This window comes from Chrysoperla carnea, chromosome 5 (assembly GCF_905475395.1).
Source record: "Chrysoperla carnea chromosome 5, inChrCarn1.1, whole genome shotgun sequence".
In the NCBI taxonomy this organism is placed as follows: Eukaryota; Metazoa; Arthropoda; class Insecta; order Neuroptera; family Chrysopidae; genus Chrysoperla; species Chrysoperla carnea.
This window is the reverse complement of record NC_058341.1, coordinates 1,791,945-1,816,968: the sequence shown is the minus strand read 5'-3', so window position 1 is coordinate 1,816,968 and position 25,024 is coordinate 1,791,945. Positions and strand designations below refer to the sequence as shown.

Here is a 25,024-nt window from a genome sequence, read left to right as displayed (position 1 = left end):
GGGGAAGAAAAACGAACCTAATTGTGATGACGGTCTCGAAGGTGGTTGCTCATTTGATTGTGTAATAACATCTTCAACTAAATCTTCACGATATGCTTGATTTAAACTACGATAAAATGCCTCATCTGGATTCATTCGCATTTCATCCATACCTAAATCCGCTAGCTCCAAATCTAACTGACTTGATGGAACCGTCGAAATAACATTCGTTGTTGATGCTCTCGTAACATCAACACCCTCTTCTAAACCATCTTCCACGGTACCATTACCCAAAATTTCCCGTATCACCTCCAATTGACCAAGTCGATTATCAATTAAACTTCCATCTTGATGTCCATGAAAATCCATAACCGTACCGCCAGCCGCATAAAATTCCAATAATTGTGAAATCACATTTTGCTGTTCATACAGCAAACCTTCCAATTTCTCTAAACGTTCCCACATTTTAACATATTCCTGTGATAATAAATCTAAAGCACGCCAAGCGTATTTTAATTCGGTTTCCAGGATATTTAATCGTGTACCCAAGCGTTCCATGTAATCGTTGATTACATAATCAACATTGGGATCATAATTTGTAATTTGTAAGTGGGATGTACTCCCACTTAATTGGCTGGATCCACCACTACCCGTTGCATTTTGTGATGCAGACGGATTATTTGTTAGGGACTCCATTTTTGGTGGGGGGTGAATGGGTTGTGGAGGAGTTTGAGAACAAAGCACCCTCCGCACAGTGGGATTAACAAATAATTATTTTATTCATTTTTCAAGCGCTTTTTTTTTCTTCTCACATTTAACCCCCACCCTGTCCTTTGTAGATTAAACATTGATTTATGTTCAGTTTCATTTTTGTTAAGACACTAACGGCTAAAACCAATTTTAGAAACATAATTAAGCTTTTTTATTTTAAGCACATAAAAAAAAAACACACAATCAAAATTTTAATATTTGTTTTTTTCAATTCGTTGTATTAAATTTCACTTTTTTTCTGTTCTCACATTACGTTTTTCTCATGGTTTTTCCTTTCTTTTAAATTTTTTCACTAGTTTTTTATTTCGTTTAAACGCTTTTTATGTCCGTTTTGTAAACTAAAATAATTTTTAATTTATCATCGTCCATTTTTTCTGTAAAAAAAATAAATTGTTGAAGCAAGGGAAAAAATAACAATTCTTGGAAAATCTATTTAATTAAATAACAAAAAAAAAACCGTTTCTTTTCACTTTCACACAACCAAAAAAAGAAAAAAGAAAGTACATATTCAAACACTTTCTTTGAATATTAATGAATTTCAAAATAACGAAGTTCTTTTATAATTATTTGAAATGTGAGTTTGAAATTATTATTAAAAAACGTAAAATTCATAAAAGAAAAATAGTCTAGCCACTGTAAATTCTTTTAGTTAAATTAATTTCAGTTCAGTTAAAACTTTAAGATCATAGGATCATCGGATTCTTTTGGCCATTTTCTCAAAGAATATGGAAGTTACAAAATATAGTTTCAAACATAAGTTTTTGAGAGTAAAATTTTCAACAATAGTTTTCTGTGATCTTCAAACTCAACCCAACCAACTCGTAATTACCAAAAATACTCCGGGTCTATAAAATTTTCCGTCTATTTTTTCCGATTACCAGTACCAGTTTCAATTACGAAAATTAAGCATACAGTTTTCAAAAAAGTTATTGAAAAATCTGGAAATATTTTTCACCTTTTAACAAAATTTCCCCAAAAAATTATTTGAACTATTTTAGTGTAAAAGTTGAAGTGACTGGACTAAAAAAAAATATATATGTTGTAATTCGTATGTTTTTTTCACCCCGACAATTTTTTGTCGCGCGAGAAGAGGGTAAAATATACTTTCGTATTTCTGTGAATAATTAATTAGTTTTCTGATTAGTCATTGTTAGTTTTTTTGATGTTTGCCTGTTCGTTGTTAAAATGATGAATCGTTTATAGAAAGTACAATGTTTTCGTGAATAATTGATTTTATATAATCATTTATTATCAATCATTATTTAATTGTGATATTAGTTAAATTACAAGGAAAAGTCTTTATCGTTCGTATAGTGAAGTTTCGAATATACTTTGATCCGTAAATTTTTGTAAAAAAGTTTAAGCGATAACGCCCGACAAAAAAATGATCGTAAAAGATCATGTAACGTCATAATGCTAATTACTAATTGTATACTGAGTGCATACTATTTAATTAACATTATAACGTCACAACGATGTTTTACGAAAATTAATTTTTGTCGGAAGGTTTCGTTTCTCTTTTGGAAAGGTTTTTTAAAACTGTCTGAAAAAATAAAAACAATTTTCAAAATCCCAATTATAAAAGTATAAAACGTATCGAATTAAGAACGATCGTCTATTTAGAAGGAAATTATAATGGCACGACATAATTTTTAAAAATAAATTTATTAAGTTTTGACCAGGGTTAAGTCCTTACATAGTCGGCCCTCATTTATTATAAATTCATGTCAAATGTTTTAAACTTTTTCTTCAAAATAAAAATAAAGTGACAAAATAATTATTGCGAGCACGCACTATATTATTAGTAGAGCAGTACAAGTTAATGAAGGGTTAGGAATTTATAATTAATATGACAACAGAAAAATAGGGGTTGGTTTTTACTTGTTCATCGCGTTCTTGTTCGTTAATTAGAACTACATAAAAAATGTTCCAACCAGGAAAAGTTGATGAAGAAACTACATGAATTACATAAAAAAACACAAAAAAAGCACAACAGCTTTACATAAAAAAGTCTTAGGGGTTGTTTGGTGAATGATACATAGATGGCTATTAAAGGGTGGTTTTTTTTTATTTATTTTATAAAATGTCTCTCTTGAAAAGTGAAAAGTTGTTGAAATATTGAACTTTAAACTTTTATTCTCTTGAAGACAATCTATCTAATTTTGGTGATGATTTATTTAGTTTTTGTGGAAAAATATGTGAAAATTCAACATTTTGTCCATCTTTTTAAGACGTTTCGAAACCAAAACGAAAGTGTAACCAAAAAAATTAAAATTTTAAGTGTCAAAGTGGTATACCGTTTGGGCGTGTACCGTTTTTACAAGGTGGTATACGAAAAAGTCGTAGGAAATGTTGGTTCTTTAGTCAATAAGTGTTTTTAAAATTATAACCATTTAGATAATAAACTTTTATCAATATTCCTCAAGTTTTAAGCTTTAAAATATTGATGCTAGGAAAAAAATTTTGTCATAGGTGTTCATAAAATCACCTAATTAGTCCATTTCCGGTTGTACGTCCGTCTGTCCGTCTGTGGACACAATAACTCAAAAACGAAAAAAGATATCGAACTGAAATTTTTACAGCGTACTCAGGACGTAAAAAGTGAGGTCAAGTTCGTAAATGAGCATCATAGGTCAATTGGGTCTTGGGTCCGTAGGACCCATCTTGTAAACCGTTAGAGATAGAACAAAAGTTTAAATGTAAAAAATGTTTCTTATCAAAAATTAAACAACTTTTGTTTGAAACATTTTTTCGTAAACATCACTGTTTATCCGTAAAGGCGCCAATTAGGCGGAAATTTTATAATATGTACTATACTTGATTATCAGTTATGTATGTGTCACATGTTTGTATGTGTAATGTGATAAAGAAATCAATACTCAGTGTAAATAGTGTAGATCGAACTATGATATAAAAAGAATATATGTTTTATAAAATTATGTTATCATAAAGAAAGAACCTTCGAATATTCTATTAGAAAAAACCACATCAAATTTAGAACTAAGTATACACCAAAATTATTAAGACAGGTTTATAGTTAGAATACACTAAGTGACATTTCCTTTTATAACACCATCTAGAATTCTAAGTAGATGTAGTACCTAGATACTTCTAGCTATATAGAAGATAATAATAATTTTCATATATTCATTCATTCTATTTTATGTTTAATAATTTATTATTACTCTTTCAACACTGAACGAACACAACTCAACTACATACATGTACATGGAACGTAGCGTTCCATAAAACGTTCGTTGTTCGTTTACAATGGAACCTATAAAATTCGTTAGTAAAATGAACTTATATGTTGTGTACGATAATTACAGAATGTTCCAAATCTGAAATTTCAAATATTCTATGGTTCATAGTTTTCGAGTAATTCAACTTCGAAATATAACGAATCCAAATTGTTTTTCACTTCCAAACTTCACTAAAACTTAATTAAAAAATCAAAACCGTTACGAAAAAGTATCAAGAACTTTATATATATTCTCTATGTCTTTAAAAAAGTACGTGTTAAAACATTCTAAGTGTTATACTTAGAATGGCTTCATAATCTGTTTAGCAATAAAATATAAAAAAATTCCTGACACCATTTATTGGAATTGTTTCAGTTTTACATCTTTTATCGATCGTAAACGGTAAGGAATGCATGGCGTTTATTACAATACTAGTATGGTATAGAGACAGATAATATATTGTATCTTTGATAACATAAGTGATATTACAGTATTGAATAGCGCTATCCACCAGAAGATAATCAGGCAATTCTTTCACCAGAAGATAATCAGGCAATACTTTTAGACTTAGTGCAGCTTCATATAAAAAACAAGCCTTTTATCCAAAACTGCCTTGTCGGTCGTATATCCTTAAAAGCTCCTGCGTATAATACTAGCTATTATAAAGTAAAGACTGAGAAATATCTCTTTTTCGTGTTAAAATGGCATGTAAAATTTTGTGATGAGAGTTGGTGGACACCCTGTAACATCACAACAAATTCATTTGTAACGATCGCATCGCATCGCATCGCTTTGGTGGTGGTGTTTGAAGCAATGAAGAGAGAGATATTTATCTCATCAATTTCACCTCACCTATATAAAATACATTTTGTTTTATCCACATTTCTCATTAACCACTTTATTTCATTCAATTTATCATTTTTAGGTTATAATGTATATATATATATATATAGAGAGGTATATATAGTTTTGTCTTTTATTATCTTTTATCAATTTATTTATTAGTATTATATGCAAAAATTTTAAAATATTGAAAATTTTATTGAGTTTTTATCTATCGATACATTATTTTTGAAAGCAATAATTCTCTTTTGATCGATTTTATCGTGAAATAAAGTGTCCATTTTTTAAAAAAGTAATAAAGATATTATTATGCAAAACTATGAAAAATTTATGTCTTCTTTATAACTAAAAAAACTAAGCCTAAAAAATGCAAATTCGAGAACATTTCACAAGACTAGTACTTGAAGCTACCTTCAAATTTTCGACTGCCTATTTTTTATAGTTTTGCAGAAAACCGATACCAAAGTCTTGTCCTAATTTGCGCCCTCACGAATAAACAGTGATGCTTACGAAAAAATGAAACCGAAACCCAAATGACTTATATTGCTCATTTACGAACTCAAACCGTCGTCCAAAATTCAACTTTACTGTGTAAAAATGGTGTTGGTGCAGGGAACAATGCCCTTATTATACAAGTGTATATTGTATACAGTGTTATCTGCGCTTCCACCATTTTATCATATCCCACTTTCAAAATAAAAACAGAAAATAAATTCTCCCAGATACAATTAAAATTTAATTATTTGTTCAAATAAAAATGTGTTAAAAAGTTGACCTAGTTTCTCGAAAATTTTGAAAAAGATTGAATTCGAAAATTACACATTTTCTAACTTTTAAAATACTCCTTGTTAATTTAATTTATTACAAACGATATCAGTATTCTTTTACTGGTTTCTAGGTTTTCTACATCATAAATTCATTAACAAGCATTGTAACATTGTAAATATGCCTTTTAATGTCTAGTCCAATAGTTTTCTGATTACATTTAATTATATTGAGCGAGTAAATCCAAATTTTGTGCACATGTCTCCTTTGAACGGGTTTTTTACGCCCAAAGTTTCTAGTAAATACAAATTAATTTATTCTTGATAAAATAGATCAAAGGTATCGGGAGGTTTTAAGAATTTTAATTTTCTGAGAGAAAAACCAAAACTTTCTATCAGAGTAAATAAAAAAAAAAAAGAAAATAAAAATGTTTTAAGCACGTTTTAATCTTTTTAATGTTTCAAAGGATTCCCTCGTTTAGCGTGTATTTTATCCATAAAATTTCATATGTATCGCATATGTGAACTACAGACTCACTTAAAATATAAGAAGTATTTATTTTCTAATAGAATAAACATGGGATCCATTAAGATATCCAACAGGAACATACACACTTACATACATGAAAAACAAACAAGAAAAAACATGTAAAATATATAAACAACACCTGTTATCCTTTATCCTAAATCTATACATCCTTTATTTTCATCTGTATATATAAAAATAAATTGCTGTGCGTTAGTCTCGCTAAAACTCAAAAACGGATGGACCAATTTTCAAATTCATTCATTCAATTCATTTTTGTTTCGGACAGTTTCTTAAAAAACTAATGTAATAAAATGAATAACAAATATCTTGGGTCTTTGTCCAACTTATTACTGTGTGTCCGAAACAGTAATGAATCGTAATTGAAATGAAAAGGACAATTTCGGAATAATTAGATTCAATGCGGAATAATTTCAGAGACTGAACGGAATGAAAATGTTGGCTCTACGGTCAGTTTCATAAAATATCTCGAAAATTACTCATTTAATGGTCAAATAAACACGATTTTTGTAATTTTTGGGTCAAAATTACCTTAAAAACTTAGTTTTATCGAAATCGGAAACAAAAACTTTTTTTACAATTTTTGAAAAAATCGAAAAAATCATCAAAAATTTAAAAAAACACAATTTTTGTAATTTTTGGTTGGGTTGGGTTGGGTTGGGTTGGGTTGGGTTAGGCTGGGTTAGGCTGGGTTAGGCTGGGTTAGGCTGGGTGTGGGTTGAGTTGAGTTTTTTGTTCAATTTTATTGATCTGTATATATAAAAATAAATTGATGTGCGTTAGTCTCGCTAAAACTCAAAAACGGCTGGACCGATTTTCAAAATTTTTTTTTGTTTTGTTCGCTATAGTTCAGGGATGGTTTAGAAAAAAAAACTAAACAGAGCTGATATTAGAGTCATCGTAGAGTTACTCACAGGGCATGATAACCTGAACAAGTTCCAACATCAGATTGGAAAAGACCATCTCCCGCGTGTGACAGATGCGGAGAAAATTCAGAAGAAACATCGATCAAGAATCAAGAACTTTATATTTATTTCTGATCCTTAAAGATTATGTATTTTTAAATGGAGATGTATATGCATGAATTTTTATGGTTTCGTGTTGTTTGAAAAACTACAAGGATTGTTCTGGAAACATACGTAATTTATTTCAATTTACAAGTTAATTTCATTGAAAGGTTACATCAATTTCATTTCTGAGTTGTTTTATATATTGTAAAGTAAATTATAAGAAATTTAACCCTTGGGATGAAATGCTTTTAAATTTTAGTTTTTCTTGTCAAGTATAGAAATATTCGCCTGTATATACAGGTTGAATTCTTTTATACCATGACTTCCTTTCTTATATGAACTAATCAAAGTGGTTTGATTGAAAGATCGATTAAAACTAGATGTGTTAGAGGCCTTACTTCAAAATTTTAACTGTCCTACGGCAAATAGTTTTTGAGTTGGCATGTTGCGTGCATATATACGTACAGAAATCACGTCAAAAGATGAGGAAAAGTATTTCAGGATGATTAAATGGGATATTTTTGTTGAAATCTGTTATTCTCATTAAGCGAATTTTCCCAAAAAAAAATAAAATTTTTAACCTATTCTGATTATTTCATTTTAACCTATTCTTATATAAATAAAGTGAAGGAGAAATTAATTATAAATAAAGTGTATATATAGTTACAAAAAATACAACCTGTTTATATTATGCCTATGATTGGAAGTAATATGCACCATTAAATAAGTTTGTGTAGTGTATCGATTCGATATATATTCGATACATATTTAGAGATTTATCTCAAGTAGGTCTTAGCTACTTTTATTGTTTTTTGAATCAGTTAATTCTGTTTCTACATCCAAGTTTATAAGTTTAGTAATACCAAGATGTTCACAAAAATTGAACACCTTACAGTTTAACAGCGACTAACTGAATTGTAATTGGCTAAATTGTTTTTATCACTTCAGGTGAAGGATTCTCACTGCACAGGCAAAGTCAAGCTAGTTTTTGATAATCTTTAGAAATATGTGACGTATGAACGTATAAAACTTTGTTTTCTAAAAGGAGACGGGCAACAATCCTTGAATGCAGTTTTAAGTTCACTTTCAAATTTTATCATGGTATTAAGTCTAGTTGTGTGGCTTCAGAGTTGTGTGGCTTCAGTCCAGCTGTGTGGCCTCTGATGGTTCGGACATGTGCAAAGTATGGATGAAGGAAGAACGCCCAAGAAAATATTGTCTGTCAAAGTGTATGTCACACGAAGAAGAGGCAGGCATCGACTCAGATGATTGAAGCAAGTTATCGACGACCTGAGGATGTTGCGAGTCACTGGATATGGAAGAGGCCTAAGAACACTCCGTGTTATAGCGCCTATTGGATTGGATCAAGTCTAGTTTTACATTTTTATGCGTTATATGGCAAGTTCGACATCAGATACTTATCGTATTTGTGGGATACGTTTTTTCCGAACCACTTTGTTTAAAGGTAAAATATTATAAACAAATATTATCACAATAAATATACTTCATCTATATGTTAGATATTACTTTAATAAAATGATTTACAAAAACCATATAGAACACACAGTGTATTGTTATGTAGCTTCGTTAAGCTGCATCTAGGTAGCTTCAAGTAGCTGCTCTCTTGTGTAGCTTGTGTGTGTTTTATGGTTTTTATTTTGAAAAATGTATTTTGTTTCCTCCTAAAAACGTATTTATAGCTACCTTGTGTGTTCAATGCGCTCGCAATGCGCTTGTAGATGGATCGTAAGAGAGCACTAGCGAACACTTTTGAATAATAGACGAGCATAATATTTAGAATGTATATACTTCAAATAATGTACATACGAGATGGAAAACCCGTAGAAAAATAAACGATTCTATTTCTTAACTTTCGTTGTGAAAAGGAATCAATCTTTCAAAATTTTTTAGCGGATGTTATTTTCAAATGGAATTCGTTCATGGAATTTAAGCTCTGAATCAAGTTCTGAATAAATAATTTTAGCCTTGACAAATGATCAGCCATTTCGATTCTAGCAAGAGATAGTAATAGAAAATTGAATATTTCTCGAATAATATTTCTCGGCCTTTTTGAGAATGAAGATAAGTTCGAAAAATTAAAGCTTAAGTCGTTACACGAACGTTGAGTCACTTTTGGAGGAGTTTAAACATGTTATGGCTGGTTAGGGGGCAAAGAAAGACACCAAAAAACGACCATTTTCACCTGGGTCACTTAAGAAACTAAAACTTCTACAAGTGGTTGAGCTTGCCATGAATTTTGAGAATATGCAAAAATAGAGATAATTTAAAGTAACTACAAGGAAATTTTATGAGATTAAATTTCGATTAAATCGAAAACTTTAATATTGCACATCGAACATTCGACTCGAATCGAATAATATATTCTCGTAAATATATAATTCTAAAATCGATTTCCATTATTGTTTAATCGAAGTTAATATTGTACTTTACGATACGATATGCTACCATTAAATTTAATGTTCAATTTATGGTTTTTCGAAAAAAAGTAGTAGAATTATTTTTGTATTTTTCATTTGCTGCTGACAACAAAAACTATACTCTCTGATACTATTTCCAATTCAATTTGTTTTTTATTTTGTTTTTTAAAGCTCTTGAATTTAAATTATTTTATTTAAGAGACCAATAATATTTGATTTTTCCAATAAAAATATCCATTATTAGTAGAGTATATAAATTTTGACTTTGTGGTAAAGGCGTGTTTATAGAAATTAGGCGTGTCTGTGGGAGGATTGTTTGTTTCAAAATTTATTATTCATTTTTTGATTTATGACTCTTAAGATTTCCGCTCCCGATGCAATCGCAGTTGTAAAACCTATTTTTTTATTTTTTGACTTTCTAGAGTAATTAGGGTCTAACAGTCATGAAAATCCGGTTCATTTTACTATTAGATAAATGTTTTCGAAAAAAATTGCAGACTATGGCTCGAGAAATCGCTGTTTTTGTAGGATTTTGGACGATACCTCAAAAATTACGCTCCCGATCATTAAATGAATTCGATTTTTGTATTCTGTTGGTCAAAATTACCTTTTATAATAGGTTTTATCGAAATTCGAGATATAAAATGTTTTTCGAATTTTTGGAATTTTCTTTCCTTAGAAAAAATCAAAGAAAATTTTTGGTTTCCGAATTTGATGAAACTCGTTATATAAGGTAATTTTGATCCCAAGAATTCAAAAAACGGCTTCATTTGACTAATGGGCGAGTAGTTTCTGAGAAAAACGATATCTCAATCGATTTCTGACGTTACGCGTTATTTCGAAAACTTCACGTTCAATCATTAAATAAACCCGATTTTTGTATTTTTTGGGTCAAAATTGCCTTATATACAAAGTTCTATTGAAATTGGAAACATTGATTTTTTTAGATTTTTCGTAATTTTCAAAGCTCAATTAAAAAAAAGAAAATTTTCAAAATAATGTTTATTCAAATTTTTAGGTCCTTGGTAAAAATAAACCCGTGTAATACATTTCCCAGACCACTTATAAGTATAGACGAATTCATGTGAAAAGTGTTAGCTTTAAAAATTAATTAAAAACGCGAGTAAAAAAACAACTTATTTTCATGAAAGCACTTGAATATGCCTGCCTTAATATTATAAATGACATACATAAAACTTTCATAAAAATAATTACTTTTTATAAGTCTGTGGGAAATCGTTTTAAAAGTATTAAAATTATAATATCGTAAACAATTTTCTGGAGTGTCTGAGTTTGACATTCGAATCAAGGGTTCCGTGTAATCTATACAAAATGATTTATTGGAGTCATTTGATAGTATTTCAGAATATCGAGTGAGTTCTCAAGATCGTGTATCTTCAATTCGTCTTTGCTTCAACGTATAAACTTTTGTGTTCCATACATGCAACTGTTCTGTTAGAAAATGGTTTAAAAACAATCCTATATATCTCGGGAGTGATTTCCTGAACCGTTTCTCTTATTATCCTTTCAAAATGATCTACATTTTTAAACGATCATTAACAGTCCAATCAAATTTTCTTAATTTGTGGCCATCCAGTACATTCGATGTCAAAAATGAACAGCTGAATGTTAATATTTTCGAAAACAGAGATTTTTTATAGAGAATAACTTTTTTTCGTAAGCCGTACAAAAAAAAATCTGTTCATATGTAACCAACTTAATTAGATACACTCGTGAGATATGAACTTATTTCTGGAACGGATTCCTAAAAAGTGTTCCACTTGTAAAGTATAAATATATATATTTTATTTCTATAAAAATATATAAACATAATATTGTGTTTGTTTCAAAATAAGTGACATTTATCGAATATATATTTTTTTCAAAGTATTAAAATTATTAAAAACTTTTTTAGTCAAGGTATTAAAAATAAAATACATGTAATAAATATTCATATAAATATGATTGTCATATTTTTATTATTATTTTTAGTATAATGAGTTGAGTTTTTAGTCCTATCTGGTTTGTTTTTAATCCAGGTCTACATCACATTACTTCCATTCAAATAAGTTGTTTTCAACAGTTCTTTATTAAAAGAGGTATCAATTTTTAAAATGGAATTGCGAAAAACCTATTCAAAAACATTGAGTGTCTTTTTTTGAATTTTTTTAGAGTAGTTAGTGCAAAGAAAATTCAGATTTAACTAGGAAAAGAATATATTCTTAAAAAAATGCCAGTTGTCGATTCGAGAAATCGTTTTTCGTATGAGATTTTCGATGATATCTCTGAAACTAAGGATCCAATCATTAAATACACACGATTTTTGTATTTTTTGGGTCATAATTACTCTATTTACGGAGCTTTATCAAATTCTGAAAGAAAGAAACTTGTTTGATTTTTCGATTTTTTCCGAAGGGGTACCCCTTGAAAAAATTACGAAAAATCGAAAAAAATTTAATGTTTCCAATTTCAATATAACTTTGTATATAAGGTAATTTTGACCCAAAAAATACAAAAATCGGGTTTATTTAATGATTGGACGCGAAGTTTTCGAGATAACGTCAGAAATCGATTCGAGATATCGTTTTTCTCAGAAACTATCCGCCAGTTGGTCAAATGAACTCGATTTTTGAATTCTAGGGGTCAAAATTACCTTATAAAACGAGTCTTATCAAATTCGGAAACAAAAACTTTTCTTCGATTTTTTCGATTTTTTCTAAGGGGTACCCCTTGAAAAAATTACGAAAAATCGAAAAAAATTTAATGTTTCCAATTTCAATATAACTTTGTATATAAGGTAATTTTGACCCAAAAAATACAAAAATCGGGTTTATTTAATGATTGGACGCGAAGTTTTGGAGATAACATCAAAAATCGATTCGAGATATCCTTTTTCTCAGAAACTAATCGCCAATTGGTCAAATGAACATGATTTTTGAATTCTAGGGGTCAAAATTACCCTATATAACGAGTTTTATCAAATTCGGAAACCAAAACTTTTCTTCGATTTTTTCCATTTTTTCTAAGGGGTACCCCTTAAGAAAATTCCAAAAATTCGAAAAATTTTCTTTACCTTCAATTTCGATAAAACCTATCATATAGGGTAATTTTGACCCACAGAATACAAAAATCGGATTCACATAATGATTAGAAACGTAGTTTTTGAGATATCGTCCCCAAAATCCCACAAAAACAACAATTTCTCGAACTGCCTTAATCAATTTTTATCGAAAATATTAATCCAATAATATGAACCAAATTTTCGTGACTATTAGATCCTTATCACTCTAGAAAGTCATTAAACGTTGGAATACTCAAATAAAAAAAACAGAAGTGTAAAAAAAATTACACAGCGATCGGAAATCGAACCGGAATCCGGAAATATTCGAAATATTCAGCTTAGCTTAGCTTCTGACAAAACAATTGAATACAAAAAATATTTCAATTAACTAATGCGGTTTTGAAAATAACATTAATTTTGAAAATAAAATAAAATGTTTAATTTCGTTAATTACGTTAAATATTTAATTTAAATTTCTCAAAAACAAAGAAAATTTCTTTCCAAAATTATTCAAAATGTAAATATCTCTTTTTGGTTATATTTTTAATTAACATAAACCCGTTCTTAATACAATTTAAGATGAAAATATTTTTCTGTTTTCATATAAAATAACCAGAAAATTTTATAACTCATAACATTTTATTTTATAATAATTTTTCGTTAATTAAAATTTATAATTATATGAATTTTTGAAGATATCCTTTCATGACCTTTTCAAATTTTCAAAAACAGTCAAGTATAGAGGGCTTACATCCAAAAATGTTAAAATCGATCATAAAATGTAATTATTTACCAAATAAGACTAATAAGACTAATATGTAAGATTAATCAACTGTCTATACATGGTATTTCAACAATTAACTTAGTCAATTGTTTGTTTTCACTTGAATAAACAGAACGATAACTGAGTTAGTTGTTGAAATACCATGTATAGACAGTTGATTAATCTTACACATACATAACTGATATTATATGTCACACATATATAACTGATATTCCCCTATAATACATACTATACGATTTGCGACTAATTTGCGCTCTCACGGGAAAATAGTGATGTTTACGAAAAAATGTTTCAAACAAAAGTTGTATACTTTTTTAAAAGGAACTTTTTTTACATTTAAACTTTTGTTCTATCTCTAACTGTTTACAAGATGGATCTTACGGACCCACGTTGACCTACGTTGCTCATTTACAAACTCGACCTCACTTTTTACGTCCTCAGTACGCTATAAAAATTTCAACTTGATATCTCTTTTCGTTTTTGAGAAATCGTGATGACAGACAGACAACCGGAAATGGACTAATTAGTGTGATTTTATGAACATCTACACCAAAATTTTGTTCATAGCATCAATATTTTTAAGCGTTACAAACTTGGGACTAAACTTAGTATACCTTGGTATATTTCATATACATGGTATAAAAAGTGCAAAATCATTTCACCCGTTTAGGCGCTACGATGCCACAGACAGACAGATACATACACACAAATATCGATCAAACTTATAATATCCCATTTCGGTACTAAAAAAGTAACTATTTGTAAGAAAATATGTTGTTCACATGATAGCATAGTGTTTTTAAACAGCCAAATACTTATTGTCTTGAATTAAGTATTGAGATCGTTGACTCTTTAATTATTTACTTGTTATGAGAACATCAATAGCGAAATAAACGTGTTTTACTTCAACCCAGTTATTTCTTTCACGGTGTTAGATGAAGCATTATTTGTAATTTTAAAATATATGTTTTTTTTTTTTATTTTACAGTAGTAAAGGTAATTACGTTACAGTAAATTACATTTGTTGATAACCTTAAAAACCAGAATAAAACACTAAAGTAAGTTAATGCGCCCGCCATGTTGTGCAAGTTAATTTCATTTCATCATCTCATCTCATATACATCGTAAAGTTACTAATTTTTATATTAGCGTTTATAAAGTTATCCGAGGACAAAATAGCTTGCTTGCTTGTTTCTATATACATCCATCTAGTAGTATAATTCATTTACTGACTCATTTGATGTAGAAACTTCTATCTATACTAGAAGACCAGTGTTAATGTTAGTGTCTGTTCAAGCAAGCGAGGATATTATTTTAAAAGCAACAAACCATTCATTTTATAAAACATGCTACTGTAAATGTGGGCTTTACAGGGTGTCTTTAATTGATACTGAATTATTTAAGATGATCTAAATCGTAGAGCCACTCTAAAATAAATTTCTGTGACTTAAGATAATATAACATTTGAGAGCCTAAATGGCCGAGCGATCTAAGGCGTTTGCCTTTGACTGTTTGTCCATTTAGATTTAGGTTGCGGGTTCGAATTCAGGCAGCGGCAATGTGAACAATTTATAACTAATGTGAGTGCAGAATTGATCACATTGTCGTCGCTTGGATAAGAATGAAGTAACCGACTCCACCCACATCAAATTTTAATTGTAAATATGTTTGTAATTAAAATAAATAAAGATTAACAAATGATGATGTGGGTGGCCTCTGTTATAGGCGTATATGTCAGAGAAACGGAGGTTAAACCCCATTATTATTATTATATTATTATTATATAACATTTGATTACTTATCACTGTTTTGTGATTGGATGAAAGATATATCGAAATATCTCGAAAATTATGCATCAAATCGAAATTTGGTAGAAACCTTTTTAGTTCGTCTTCATGAGCTTAATATCATAAGTGACTTTTCCAAGGTCAATTAAACAAATATGCCTGGATTCTGGAACATATAAGGGATGAATGTTTAAATTTTTAACATATCTATAAAGATGTTCCAACTAAGGTTCTATCGACTTATCTAAAAAATTGGAAAATTGACAGAAATTTTTTAGAAAAAAATTGTATTGATTGAAAACCTTTCCTCAATTTTTTAAGTTTCTACATGTATGAGATGATACATGAAACTAGAATAGAATACAGTCATTAATTATATGATTAAACTATAATAGTATATAATTAAGTATGTACAGACTGCTATCTTTAAAACCAGCCACACACATATTGAAAGTAAAACGCAAAATCGCACGATAACATGTGATAAAGAGCATAGTTCCTATTCTTTTAATCATAAATTGTTAGAAATACCTTAATACGGGATGTTTTGAATTTTAGACCAATTGCATCGATGTTCTAAGATCCCGATGTAGCAATAAAATAAAACTCTAATAATTTCACATTTTAAGACCCCCTTCATGGCTAACTTTAACGATTACAACCTGTACAAATGTAACGTAATATTAAGTAGGATAAAGGAAGTGTAGTGAACCAACTATTTTATTACTAACTTACTAACTTACTAACATGATAAAAGTTAGTAATGAATAAGTAATTAGTAAAAATTGATGAACCAACCAATCAATCAATGATTGAACATTTAACAATATTGTATTCTAATTTGCTTGTTGAATTGTTTGTTCAACTATAAAATTTATGAATTGATTTTATAATAATTATTATAATTATGAACAAAATATTTATTATATTAATAATACTACTAGCAATGTATGTTTAAAAATATATTCTTACATGTTTTTAAAATGTCAACTTGAAAAAATAATTATTATAATCATAATTATTATTTATGTCAAATATGATCATTATAATTTATTATTAATAATAATAAATATACAAATGAGCATAGCAATTGGTTTATTTATAAATTATTATGGTAGATAAACCTCAAAGTGGTTCGGCTGTCACATGACTAGTCAACTAGGCAATTTGTAAGACGTAAATGTAAAAAATGATCTTAAAATGTCGTAAACTAGGCAATTTGTATGGCGTAAATGTAAAAAAAGGTGTATAAATATCGAAAAAGTGTCAAAAATATCGAAAAAAGTTTTTTATGTTTTCTTTTTGTGAAAGCGCCGTAAATAATTCAAAATTTTGTCCCACAAGAGGCCTTAAAACTGTGTTTATTGTAGTCAAGGGACTTTGAACTTTGAACTATCACTTACTGCAAAAAAAAAAAAATGAACATTCATCGTACTTGACTAGAACTGAACAAGAACTGAATTATGAAGAAAAAATTTTTCTTAATTCAAGTTATTTCTTTTGGTGAATCTTTTAAATAAATTTTAATTTGAACAAAATGATCATGAAAGCTTTTCAATAAAAAAAAAAAGGATTAAAGTATAAAAAATCCATCTAGATGATTTTTGATAAATAAAACTAACGCCTTCATCCGTTATCTTTTAATATTCGACAACACAGTCTTATATAAAAGTACGTTCGTCGAAGTCGAAGTAGCACAATAAGAATTTCAAATATTAATTTCTCGCCATACTTCAAAAGCATACAAACATCAAACTACTACGAAAGCGAGCTATAAATAAAGTTTTGACAACAAACTTTATCAATTATTATTGAAGAGTAAGAAGAATAATTATATATTTTGTATAAAGTTTATAATATATCCAACTTATACTTTTACAATAATTTGAGTTCGAAAAGCATTTATTACCACCACTTTTACCCACATTTACCCGTCCTCTATTTATATACGGTCAAACCTATACGACAACTTTACTTAAAACTTGTGTTAACTGCTCTCATTGCAAACTTTATACTACTTTGAATTGTTCGTTAACAAAATATCAAGTGTACACGTTAGTAACAAATTAGAAAATAGTTTTTTTAGTTATTTATAAGTAGATAATTACTAAAATATAGTCTAGATTCTAGAAAATCAGATTACATTTAGTAACAGACAATAACATTAAGGTAGTATGATCGCCATAGCAAGTTTAGACTTGTGGTTGAAATTATTTGTATCTTATTTTCAATTTTGATGATGAATTTTGTTATAATTTCATGAATGTAGATGAAAACTCCCTTGAAGATCTGTGACAATAATTTTCCCAAAAAACAAACATGACTAAACTACCCAAAACAATATTTTTTCTATTTTTATGACCAGTGGAAATTAAGTTTCTTTCTTGAGCAATATATTTCACAGCTAGTTGTCACATTTAGTACCAAATTTAACTTAATTTATTGATGTAATAAAAAAAAATAGAGAATAATGTAATTTTTTTGTCTCTTAGTGCTTCTGTTACAGTGTAATAATTTCGATAATAAATTCAAAGCGTGTTAGTGAAAATTCATATAAAAAAAACTCTAATGAAAGTGATCCTCAAAGATCGGACCACGAATTTTCGAATTTATCCATTAAGGAAAATGTATAGAGATTTGATTCGAAATTATTTTCGAAGAATGAAAAATTATTGTATTTACGTTTCATGGAAAGTTTTAACGATGTCTTTTAAACAATCATCTCAGTTCTTCACAGAAATTTCCATTTTTTTCATTTACAATCAAGACACCGACCTAACGATTTTTTATTTAGAAATGCGTTTTAGTGAATTTGATTTTCATATTTGAACTTAGAAAATCATTTTTTGAAAACAGATTCAATGATAGCCAGGAAAGCCTCAAATTCAATACTTAATGAGGAATATATCTTTTTGTAATCTGACCATTTTCATCATAAATGACGTATTATTGTAAGTAAGAACCTAACGGCGCCGAATATCTTAAGACTGTCCTGTGAATGCCCGAAGAAACTAAATTAAACAAACTAGTTATAGAGTATTATATAAGGTACATTAAATTTGATTTATATATTATCGAATATTCGCTCTCGATTAAAGTTTTCGAATATTAATGTCGATAGCATACTTATTCGAAAATAAAATTATGATTTATACACCTTTAAGGAAAATTATTATACTATTATCCATTAATTATTATCGAATTTATTACTTTCAAGTATATTGTCACGAAAAAGCAGGTCTGATTATTTTATAATCAACAAGAAATGTAACTAACAGACTTAATTGTTTAAATATCGCAATATATATATATATATATACGTAAATTTCTTCAACTATTCATAACTCTAACGCCACTATTTTTTTTTGTAGTAAAATGTTGTAAAAAAATGCATCGACAACAAAATACGTGGAAACAAATGGGTAGAAGTTTTTTGTCGTTAAAAGTGTTGAAAAATCTCTTCGAATAATCGTGAAATTTCAATCCGTTTTTCAACCCTTTTCTGAGCATATTGTGTTAAAAAATTTATTATATTACAAACGAAAAGTTTTGTAGAAATTATCAGAGTACGAATGTCGAAATACAAAGAATAACTTCATCAATTCGACACTCATAGATCATAAAGCGAATCATATTATCTTCACGAAAATTCTAGAACGATTTGAAGTTTCCAAGAAACATGAAAGTGAATATAAGTTATTTAGAAAAACATGACAGAATGTTGAAGAAAGTTTTTGAGAAATTTGAATAAATTCGTAAATAAATATCATTTTCTTGAATTAATATGCTTCGTATTTCTTTGTGGAAATAACATGTTAAAAAGTTTTTGTGACTAAAATTTAAATAACTACATATTTTCACGTAATAAATTAAAATTCTATAATATTTCTGATAGCTTTATAAAACAAATGTATAAGATAGAAAGTCCGTAAACACATTTTCTTACAAAATGCTTTTGTAACATAAAAACTTGACTACAACGGACATAATACCTTTAATATTATTCATATTTTAATAAACATATCATTTTTGTATCGTCTTGTTTTTCAAAGTCGTTTCAAACAAAAACATACAAAGCATAAAAATTACGAATACAATGAAATAAACAGCACTTTCCTTATAAAAGAAAACTTTGTTATTATTATTTCTATAACAAAACTTATATTTTCCAAAAAAAAAAGGATTTTATTTCACAAAAGGATCACATCATGTGATGATATACTGATATCTACTTAAAAAGTTTATTTGTCCTTTTCATATACTGTTTTATAGAGCATACCAAGGAATATATTTATTTATTTCTTTATATTTCTTAATGTAGAAACAGGATGATTCATAAGTCACTTGTGATATAAGGATATAAAAGAAATTGTACTTTATTATTCAATGTATAGGGCATAAATATTGCAATCCGGCGAAACTTGTGTCAATGTTGAGATTCCTTTATAAAACGCAATGTTTCTAGCTTATTTCGATAATTGGGTGATTATGAAGTCACGTTCAAGAGTGTTTTCAAACTTCGAATATCTTTCTCTATGCAGAATTTATGATTTTAAATTGTAGCTGTGACCAAATCAATAAAGCAAATAATTGGAAAATGGTAACATAAAGAACCTTAGTACCAGCTAATTTCCGAAGGAAATGGAGAAATACGACCGATAAACAAGGATTTAGGAGGTTCGAAAAGTACAAAATTTTGAAATTTTTTATCAGTTTTAAGCAAAAAAAGCACTCTTGTGCAATTAAAAATGCAATATTCGATTTAAAGAAAAATATGTTATTTTTTTCAATCTCTGAGGAAATTCGCTGAGCTAACGCAGCTTCTGCTGTACGAATTTCTATTTTCAGTGGACAATTTGCATATAAATAATTAAAAATTGATTGTACATGCATAAAATATTAAAAAAAAAGATAAAATGATTTGTATACTTTTTAGATTTTACAAAATAAATTAACACATTATTTAAAATCTCAACAACGGATTATAAAACACATGCACAGTAGTGTTTTGTTTATACATACAATAAATAAATATGGGCAGATTTCCAATCGTTCGAACTAATTCGAACAACACACAATCAAAAGTGTATTCGAGGCATCCGCATCCAATCCATCAATAAATACATATGTAATACATTATTATCTCATAAATACATGAATTATTCATTTGAGATTACATACAAAAACATAATAATATGACTATGTATAGTGAACTAAGGTTCAGGAGGTTTATGCTTTGGGGTGGGGGAATGTGCTGTTTAAAATATTCTCAAATGTATCATCAATATTATTACAAAATTTACATACATAACATTTATTCACTTTATTTAATGCCAATAACTACTTATACAATCAATGTTTTTGATTTGTTAAAATTCTGGAATTATAAATCGAATGTATGTATAATTCCTTTGATACCATTGGTGTTGATGCATAAGGCTTCTTCAGGTTGTATTTTTTAGAATTGTATATACAGATAATAGATTGTGTAAAAGGAAAGTGATTACTTTAACTTTTAATAATTTTACTATAATCTTTTAACAGAAATGGTTCAAAAATTTTGTGTAGGGTTCTCCAAGTTTAAAAATTAGGTAATCCCTTATCGATACTAATTGGAAAGCATATCGTAAAGTTTTTGGAACTCTGTTCTTCATCGCACGTTATCTATTTGATTTGCTTGTGTGTTGGTAATTCAAATAGGAAGCTAAAACTTTTTCAATTGATTCAGCTTGCCATGAATTTTGAAAATAGGTAGTACTATCGGTAATAGACTTTGCATTCAGAATTGAATGAAACTTGGTATAGTTGTCCATTATTATATCATAATTAACCAGTTAAATTTTTAAGGGGTCTTCAGAGAACTGAAAATCTGAACGTCCAGTTTTGTGAAATAAAATAAAATCTGTGATTTCCCATAAGGATCAATGTTAAAATATCTTTAAAATATCTTTTTTTTCAGTTCTCTGAAGGCCCCTAAAAACTTAACTGGTTAATTATGATATAATAATGGACAACTATGCCAAGTTTCATTAAATTCTGAATGCAAAGTCTATTACCGATATTACTACCTTAAGTAATATATTAATTACAAAAATTTTTGTGTTTCACTACAAAAATTAAAATTTCCAAAACATAGGCAGGTAATTATTTTCATATTTTTGTATCAAATATCACTTTAATTTATATATACATAAAATTTATAACATGATAATTAGTATGTAAATTGTGTCATTAGCAAGATTCAAAAGATAAAATACCAACAAAAACAACTTTTATGAATTCCATTCCATCATAAAAACTAAACAATTCTATATAATATCATTTTATTCAGAAAAACACATCAATAATATATACTTCATTCAAAAATACCTACATAAGTCATATTGTATTGTAAAACTATTGGGAAAATCAATTTTGGTTTCAACAGGCATTGAATATTAAGAAAACATTATAATTTGAAACCATGGTGTTCAAATGTATGAATGAGCTTGTCTAATAGAAAATACGCCACTCTTTAGTAGTATACTCAATAACATAAATAATTATTTTTTTAAGATTAAAGCCCACTTTTGACGGCCATATTGACTGCTTGACGTCAGTAATGACTTTACCAATAGCATTTATCACTTTTTATTTTCTACGATATTCAAAAGTATTTTAATCAGTTTTGAATTTCCTAAGATATATGAAATAGTATAAGTAATTTTGCTTTAATTTAAGAAGGTTGGTGCTTTAGAAAAATTGAAAGACATGGCTGCTGTAAAACAAAATCGAAATAAAAAACTTGAACTATATCTATAAAGCAATACAGTATAAAAATGGTGTTGGCGCAGTGAAGAAAGTATTTCATATTACAGGTATATCCGATATAAGTATTATCTGCACTTCCACCATTTCAGAATATCACAAATTTAAAACAAAATAACCAAATTAAAGAAAATGAATATGTTGATATTTCTGAATCAACTATAATAAAAATATGTCAAATGTTATTTTCATAAGTAAATTATCTGCTAAAAAATATATATAAATTATACAAACTTTAAAAGCTTTGCTACTGCAGCAATGTTTTAAAATTATTTAAACCAGAAAGCTTTCATATTATATAATACAAAAAAAAAGTTTATATATACTGTTTTATAATTTTAATAAAAATAATCATTTCAATGAAACAACTGTAGTTTACCTGTTTGAGCAACAAAAAAAAGAGTTAAAGGATTGAAGTTGTATGCAAGACAATGTAGCTTTTCCTTTTTGATAAAGTTACTATAAAAATTTTATTTTTTTCCACCGGAATACTAACAGGACCGTAATAATAAATTCATCTTCATTACTGTAGAATTATTATTTTTCAAACATTAAAATTCGATGAGAACCTTTTATATATTAAAAATATCATTTTTAGTTATTTACGAAAGAATACAATTCGAGATCAGGTGTATTTTGCTACGATTAACAAAACGAAGAGAAGTTTTCTCAGTGTTATTGCTCTGTTAAATAAATTTTGACGATTATAACGATTTTATAATATCTTTACCTGTAGAGATAGTAATCCTTGTCCGTCCGGTATGTAACCTAAGATAATTTCCGTGATCTTAGCATGCTATGTAAGTCGTTTAATGACGTTTAGTGTCACGTAGAGTATATTATCGGTGTCTGTAGAAGTAGATATTAAAATAGCAACAAGTTTGAATATAATATGAATAAAATGTGAAGGTTAATGGGCGGTATTTATCTACCTATATATACTTTTATTAAACATAAAAGATAATCATACAATACTTTTCTAGGCCAATCTACCCTATAAAAAGATTTTCTTCGGAGGAAAAGAATGTTATTTTAATGTGATATTTAGATATTTTAGGTGGTTTTGTCATAAAATAAGTGACGGTAGTGTCAGTCACGTTTTCTTTGAAGTATAAGTCACGATTTATTTTTCTAATTTTGATTTTTTTAGTTCCTTATTTTACATTTATAATTATTTGTTTTATGTAACTTTGGCCCAAGACACAATTGAAAATCATAAATCCAGCATAGAGGAAGATATTCAAAGTTTAAAAACACTCTCGAATGCGACTTTCTTTTGCATGTAGTGTCAGTCACATTTAAATTTTGTTAAATTAATTATATATCATAAAATTTTATGAGCGCATTTTTACTACAGAGAAAACCAAATGCTTTCTTTCTTTGCCTCCATTGGAACCTGATGGTTCTTTTTTTTTCTTAAAATGAACACAACTAAATAAAATATTTATACATGTAATAAATATAATTCCTTCTTTCAAAAAAAAGGAACAAAAATTTATTGTTAATGTCCTCTTCGGTATATTCACTTGGGAGTCAATCATAAATTTTTATCATTTTCAAAACTTTATTATTATATCACAAAAGTGATTAAAGGTTTTATACTTATCTTTACTGGATGAAAAAAAAAGGAATTATGATTATACAATATTATTATTTCAGAATAAAAAAGTACATTCCTGTACCTTTTTGAACAGGAATATAGTACCTGTTGGAAGAAGGTTAGGTTTATATACAGGATCAATCAAAAACTGGTTTGAGTTTTTAATTTAAAATGCACTGTTTTATTCCATATGTGACTGACACTATATTTGATCAAAAATGCGGACTAAAAAAAACGGGGTGTTATAAGTTTGACCACTAAGTGTGTGAGTCTGTCTGTGGCATCGTAGCGCCTAAGCGGATGTACCGATTTTGATTTTTTTGACTTTGTTTGAAAGGAAATTTAATGAAGATAAGATTTCAAGTGCGATTTTAAGATTCCGTACCCTTAAAATCCAATAAAATTAGCGATTAATTATAAATCGGCTCAGTTTGGAAAAGATATTAAGAAAAAATGTAATTTAATGGGGAGTGTTCTTAGGTATGTTTCAAATTTATCGAAAAAAGGCTATGTTTAAAAAAAATCAGCGCATGGATCACCTGGTATTAAACACCAGGAAATAAAAACCTTTTTTTTTTTTTTAATAATAGAACTATATTATATATGATTCGTAGCAGAGAGGAAAAGTTTATATTTATTTCCCAAGAGATTTCGTTGATAAAAAAAAATATTTTTCTATCGATTATTTGCTAGGTACTACTAATAAAAAGGGTAATACACCGAAATCAATAATCTGTTATTTTGGGATAGTGAAAATATTATTGAAAGGTTTTTTATTTATTTGATAAGGTTTTTTTGAACATTGTTATCGAATTTATTAAGGTATAGGTACCTTGTTTGGAGTTGTTGAAGAACGAACGAATTGACTACAAAAGTTAATGAAATCTATATAATTTATTAAGTCCTTATTCTTTGTCCTAAATTTTTATACACTGGTTTGAAAAGGAGATTTAATACATTCTTATATAATAAAAAGGAGTACGTTTCATTGATCTTAATTTTTCGGGAGAAACGACTATTTCACTTTTCACCGAATCAAAAAAGGGATGTTATAAGTTTGATCGCTATGTATGTATGTGTGTGTTTGTCTCTGGACTCGTAGCGCCTAAACAGATGAACCGATTTTGATTTATGTTTCATTCTTAGCTATGTTACAGTTGCAATTTTAGAGTTGCTTACCCGGAACAACTAAAATATAGGCCATGATCCTCAAAATCAATTCAGTTTGGAAAAGGCTCTAAGGAAAAAGACAATTTAATGGAAAGTGTTCTTAGATATGTTTCAAGTACGAGTTTAGCGTTCCGTACCCGAAAAATTTGTCAGGGATTTTTTTAAATTTTATAAATTTCACTTGCTAATACAAATTTTGACTCAATAAGTTTTTGTGTTCG

General features: G+C 28.2%; 1 protein-coding gene across 7 annotated transcripts in view; it reads right to left on the bottom strand.

Annotated features, from left to right (window-relative positions):
* The window catches only part of LOC123300715 (protein unc-13 homolog B), a 367,411-nt gene that overhangs the window by 65,569 nt on the left and 276,818 nt on the right, over positions 1-25,024 (bottom strand). For 6 of the 7 annotated variants that reach the window (XM_044883338.1, XM_044883341.1, XM_044883339.1 and 3 more), the window contains exon 1: positions 18-949. The exons of the other annotated variant lie outside the window; for it this stretch is intronic. In XM_044883338.1, the coding sequence (XP_044739273.1) occupies positions 18-675 (658 nt within the window). In that variant the 5' untranslated portion in view covers positions 676-949. Of the gene's footprint in view, positions 1-17; positions 950-25,024 lie in introns of those variants that run through there. 7 annotated transcript variants of the gene reach the window in all.